Source organism: Sciurus vulgaris (assembly GCF_902686455.1).
Source record: "Sciurus vulgaris genome assembly, chromosome: 16".
Classification (NCBI taxonomy): Eukaryota; Metazoa; Chordata; class Mammalia; order Rodentia; family Sciuridae; genus Sciurus; species Sciurus vulgaris.
Window position 1 is genome coordinate 9142384 of NC_136477.1, and position 6665 is coordinate 9149048.

At 37.6% G+C, this 6665-nt stretch overlaps 1 protein-coding gene across 1 annotated transcript; it reads right to left on the reverse strand.

The window, feature by feature from the left end:
• Positions 1-2551: 2551 nt before the first annotated feature.
• Positions 2552-4370, reverse strand: LOC306646168 (olfactory receptor 7E24-like). The gene has a single exon (XM_079114621.1). It carries the CDS (start codon positions 4022-4024, stop codon positions 3194-3196), a length of 831 nt encoding a protein of 276 aa, XP_078970747.1. The 5' UTR covers positions 4025-4370; the 3' UTR covers positions 2552-3193.
• Positions 4371-6665: the final 2295 nt, after the last annotated feature.

The window sequence follows — 6665 nt, forward strand, 5'->3', positions numbered from 1 at the left end:
TGTACCCCATTTGTGTACAATGAGTCAAAATGCAGTCTGTAAAAATAAATAAAACTAAAAAATTAAAAAATTGCTGAAGCTAGCGTTGAACTTGTGATCCTCCTGCCTCAACCTCCTGAGCTGCTGGGATTACAGGTGTCTACCACAGTAATCAGCAAGAAAGAACATCTTTCTGTGGGGGCGCCTGGCTCTCCTTACAGTGCTTGACAGAGTTCCACTCAAGGATGATTGCAGAGACTCATCCTAAAAGGATTGTAGCCAGAAGTATGCCTCCCTAGCTTGGATGTTATTCTGTGGAGTTTTCCTAATAATATATTACTCACTTCAGTCTGAGGATGTTGCTAGAGGTGATGGGAATAATTCTACAAATTTCCAGAAAAACATCACAGAGACAAAAACACATGTTGAAACCCTGTGATGTTAACCTCACTACAGAAGAATGTTTTTATTATGTTAAAAATCAAACACTGCATTTACTGGCACAGCCAGAACCTGCTGGGGCACAGAAACTTATAGATAACAATGTTTCCCCAAGTTCTAAGCACAAAGCACCTCCCACAGTAGCTACTAGATATGGACTAGCTTATTTTATCTATGGCAAGCCCTGGTACCCCCCTAAAGGCAAGCCCTTAGAGAAGTTAGATATAGATCTCCCCCTGTCTCCTACAGGGTGGTTTAATCCAGATGATGGTTTTGTTTATGTGTGGTGGTGAGGTAAAAGAATAAGGTTTCACAACATTCCTTCCTTCCTACAAAGAATATGTCACCCCTATAATAAACGTTGGTACATAATAACCATTGGGACCGCTGCCCTCCTGTAACCCTTAACTCAGCAATTTAGATATTAACCAGAAGGACCTAGTAGAGATGGTCATATGACATTATTTGTCTATTGCTTTACCGCAAAAATAATAAAAATTATGTCTTAGGTCATATAGAGTTTAGATATTAAGGAAATAAACATTGTATTAGCTCATGATGTAGTTAGATATTCTTAAAATAATTGTGATTAAGTAAGGATAATCTGTAAGGTTACTGTTTTCTCATAATCTTTTGGTAAAAATAATTTCTACCTATGCTTTGGAAACTTCTTTGATTTTATTAATCACAAGCCTGTCATCAAAGCCTGAAGAAAAATGTATATAAACCCAGCCTTCCCCAGAATAAAAGGGGATTGATTGCACCAGAACTAGAGTCTGTGTCTCTCATTCTCCATCCTTTGCCGACGCTGTCTCCCTGTGCCCCGTTTACCAGTGTGAAACCCATGGACTCCTGTTAGGGCTGGACCCCGGCATCTTTCCAAATAAAGTAAGTTAAGAAGTACATAAATTTTACACTAAGACAATGGGAGAAATTCCTTTTACTTAGAGTATTTGGAATCCAATGTAAGAGCTAGGACTGCATGACCTGTACACATATGTGCCAGTTATACCCCAAGGGTTTCATTATTTTTGGATTTTATGGTTTTTGTTTGAAGATCTAGGTCCTTGCTTAAATTCTGTCCTTTATAATCATTTAATATAACTGTTATCCTTGGCCTTATAGATTTTGAATTTTGATTAATATGGTTTGGTTAAAGCCACACAGTCCTGCAACATCATTGGCAATAAATGTGTTACTAGTATACGCTGCTCCAGAAAATTGTTAAAATTAGTGAAATGTGCCTGGTGTGGTGGTGTATGCCTGTAATCTCAGGAGGCTGAGGCAGGAGGATCTCAAGTTCAAATTCAGCTGCAGCAACTTAGCAGGGCCATGGGCAGCTTAGCAAGACCGTGTCACAAAATAAAAGTAAAAAGGGCTGGGGGTGTGGCTCAGTGGTTGAGTCCCCCTGGGTTCAATCCTTGGTATCAAAAAAAAAAAACAAAAAAAAATCAGTTAAATGATAACAAACACTTTACAAATTTTATATTGTACCCATGAATATTTTTATCATCACTCTCCATACAATCTCAGTAAAATATCTGGCCTATCAGACACAACATTTTTTTCTGTTTCTTTCTCTTTGTTTCTTTTTTGTCATTCTGTATTCATTGATGTGTGTTCATGAACCTGTTCATGATGTGTGATTGTTTTTCTGATCATCAACTCTGGTTGGTGGTTGGTGAGTTTAGCACCAGCCAAAGGATACCAAAGCACAGGTTTTAATCTCTCAATCTTCTAATGCTTAGTTAATAAATTTGCAAGTGAATCCTGCCTGGTACATAGATTGTACTTTATAATTCTCTTGCTTTAGGTAATGAATAGTTGCTTGGGTTCATTTATGCTATTTAAAAAACTAATTTAATTGGAAAGTCACTTCTAATCACTGGATATTTCATTTGAATCGTGTGAAGATTAAACTAAGAAGAATAATGTAAAAATTGCATTTTTGCTCCTCATTTTATGCATTCTTCACATATTCTTCCACTAGGGGGCATGCACTCCCCGTGGGTAATCTTTCTTCCCTGTGGAGCTATTTTCTTCTAGAAATCAATGCTATTTCACATACTAGCAACCTGTACTAATGTCACAGAAATAATACATACAGCCTTCCTGTAAAATAATAATAATGAAAATAATAATAATAATAACAATGTGGGAACTTATAATATAGGGAAGACTGTGCACATGAAATGAAACATGCCACATAGAACACAGAGCTCAGAGACTGGCAGTTAGGAAGCCCTCAACAATGGCACAGGATGTGAGGTTGCTATCCTATTTCTCCTCCTCCTCCTCCCAGCTCCTCCTCCTCATCACCACCATCCATGTGTTGGGAATTCTTTGGAGCAGTTTTCATAGACCTAACTTCTGCTCTTGTGAGTGAGATGTCCATGGGAACTTGAATTCACACTGTGAGTGGAAAACAAAATTTTGAACATTATGTTAGGGACCACCCCCCAAAAAGGGAAGCCAGCTTCACAGCCCCCATACCTGAAACTTGCACACTATTGTTCTCAACTGTCACATCTTTTCTAATGATGATAAGGAAGTGCTATGTCACTTCCTCCTCCCATCCTTGTCTTCATCAGCACATAGGTGGCTATCCAGAGTGTCTGCTGAGTCATCACCAAGGACTGAAGATATGATGAGCCTTCCCTGCTTGAGGCAAGTCAAAGCTCTGACTTGATACTTAGTATTTATATGAACGCAGTAAAAGGAGTGTCCTGGTTTAGAACCTATACTCTAAGAAAAGATGGGGAAATAAAAGAGATTAGACTGTCTTGCTGTGCAGCCTCCACAGGGAACTTTTAATGTCCCTGTTCCTCAGGCTGTAGATGAAGGGGTTCAGCATAGAACTGACCACAGTGTACATCACTGAAGCCAATGTACCCTTTCTGGGAGCATGCAATACAGCTGTGCCAAGGTACTCTACAATGCCTGTCCCATAAAATAAGCAAACAACAGAGAGGTGAGACCCAAAGGTGGAGAAGGCTTTGTATTTCCCTCCTGAGGATGGGATCCTCAGAATTGAGGAAATAATTTTATAGTAAGAGAAAAGGATCCCAGAGATGGGAAGAAAGCCAAATATGCCACCTATAACATAAATGACTATGTTATTGGTAAAGGTATCAGAACAGGCAAGATTGAGGAGTTGAGAAGGGTCACAGAAGAAGTTAGCAATTTCCACATCCTTGAAGTAGGTAAATTGTAGTATAATCAAATTGTGTAGCAGGGAGTTGAAAATGCTAAATAATAAAGACACCAAAACTAAAAAGCCACAGAGACGAGGGTTCGTAATGACTGGGTATCGCAGGGGGTGACAGATGGCCACAAACCGGTCATAGGCCATGACAGTCAGAAGCATGTCATCCATACAGACGAACATGGCAAACAGAGACATCTGTGTCAGGCAGCCCATGTAGGAAATGACTGTGCTCTGAGACTGGATGTCCATGATCATCTTTGGGACTGTAGTGGAGATAAAACAGATGTCAGTGAAGGACAGGTTGGAGAGGAAGAAGTACATGGGGGTGTGGAGGTGGGAGTCAGAGCTGACAGCCAGGATGATGAGCAGGTTCCCAAGCACTGTGACCAGGTACATGGACAGAAACAGTCCAAAGAGGACAGGTTGCAGGTCTGGATCCTCTGAAAGCTCAATGAGATGGAATTCTGAGACACGTGTTACATTTGGTCCTTCTATATTACCTGGACACCTTTGGGAATAAAAGCGTTAGAAAAAGGAAACAATAAATAGTCATCCAGCTCAAGCAAGGTGCTCAGACTTGAATTCCGTACACCTTCAGAAATATTTCCTGGGACAAATTGCATCTTCTCTGAACTCTCACATTATTGGTATCTGTGTTTCATAGCCTTGTGTGCTCATTTTAAATGAGCTGTGCTAGAGACCAAGACATTACGCACAACAAGTCTAGTATTGACAATTTTATGGATATATATTGTTTATATGGAATTATAGGTTTCATTGAGTTCTATTTGTGCATGCATTTAAAAATTTAATCAGTTTTACTCCCTCATAGCTAATACCTCTTCCCTCTTCTCCTTCCCCAAGTTCCTTCTTCTTCCTTAATGTCCTCCCTCCTATTATGATGAATACCTATTTTTCTTTTTTCTCTCTAACTTCCATGTAGGTGAGAAAGCATGTGACACTCATCTTCCTGAGTCTGGCTTGATTTGTACAGTCTACTTTTCTAATAAAAGAGAGGGACCAGCAGGCAAGTGGCTCTGGGTTCCACCCCCAGCACCATGAAAAATAATAAAAGAAGGGAGGAAGAAACAGTCTTTCCATATGAAAATTATCATCATTAAAAGAAATCAAGAAGCTGGCAAGATAACTTATTTTAAGGCAAGGAAAAAAATCCTGTCATTAAAATGACTATAAACACTAAGTCAGAGACATTCCTGTCTCGGGCTTTGCTGATAATCCAATTTTGATGCATTCTTTAAATGCACATAGTGATATGACATCATCTGGCACAAATGGTTAAAGAATAAATGTAATGAATAATGTAATGATAAGACTCACTTATGAAAATTTAAAAACTTTTGACATTATATTTTTGTTCAACCCTATGACATCTCAGAAAGGTATCTGAGAATGATAGCTTTTTTTGTTTTTTTAATTTTCTCTTGATAGTCTAGTTAACAATGGTCTACTTATGCTGCTATATTGCTTTTATAATCATAAACTTTTATTTTCAATTGAAGACGTTAGCACCTAGCATATGACCCAAAATTCTAAATGGAATTTGCAAAGTTGGAGCCTTCATATGCCTAGTTCGTGGGTTTTCAAGTTAGTCCTGCCTCATATGTGTACTGCACTTCTCCTACTTCAGCTGCATGAAGACAATTTTGGGACTTTATTTTGTTAGCTCACATTATAATTTCATGGGAAAAATAGAAAAATGAAAAGTACAGGAAATAAACACACTGTGAAAATTTTCTCATCTGTAAAATGTGGATAATAATTAACCATCTAAAGCTTAATTTTCAGAAAGGGCTTCAGAAGCATTTTAAATTGTGTAGACTCGTTCCATCTCAGTTACCAATGTAGTTACCTGTGGATATCTTACTATATATGTATCCTGAGCTTTGCCCCAAGTTAAATCCATCATAGTGTCTACATGTGAAGTTCTTGGTGTTTTTTTTTTTTTTTTTTCCACACTAGTATTGAAAACCACTGACATAACATTTCCTGGCATTTAGAAAATATTTCATTAAATATTCATGCTATTACAGCCAATAATACTCACTACTATCATTAAAACAAAACATTTAGTAATGTGTGCTTCAGATCTGAACTTCTGTGGAGAATTGAAACATGGTCCATGGAATTTGAATACTTTATGTCTGCAGGATTTCATTCTCCTGCTCACCTGTTCCACAGTCAAATTCTGTCATGAATTTGGGGGTTAGATTTTCCCATAGATCTTTCCATTTCTATTTTGATATATGTATCTACAAAGCAAATTTTTATTAAAAACTTACCTAATGATACCTTAAAGCTCATCTATTCAGTATGTCACAGCACTTTTTGAGAGCTAGTTTACATTCACGCGTGATTTGACATACATTGGGTTCAAATGCTTTAAGTGATGCAGAGTTACCTGAGGGTGGGACTTCATTTGTAAGTTTTTTTTTTTTTTTATTATGACAATACTTTTAAAATTCTTGTATTTCTTTCCATCACATTAGTGAAATTTTCCATGCACTATTTGGGTAGTGAGAATTGTTCTTTGACTTTGAACAAATCATGTCTATTAGTTTAACTACTAATCACCTCCATTTGTTGCCCCAATAAAATTCTGTCATTACTGATATATTCCCTTATTTTTAATGGACACCTTCAAAATATCCTTGTCAGGTGTCTATTAGCAATTCTTGTATAGCAAATCACTGAGAAATTTCATCTCCTAAAGAAACCATTTCCACTGGGCTCCAGTGAAGAAGACAGTGTCCTGGGATGGGAGAAAGGAAATCCACATTTTAGTCTTGAATCATTGATGGGCCATAATATGCAGAATATGTGTCAATCTCTCCTCCTTTCTGAACTTGTACTCTTACTGATGGGGAGAATAATGGCAATCTCCACTCATGCATGGCTCATAAGAAAAGTTTGAATCTAAAAATATTTATCATTTTGGTTACTTTATTGAAGTACAGAATCAAAGCTATGGGAATAACTAGCTGTTGAGGTATATCAGTGTTAAGGATCACTCAACTCT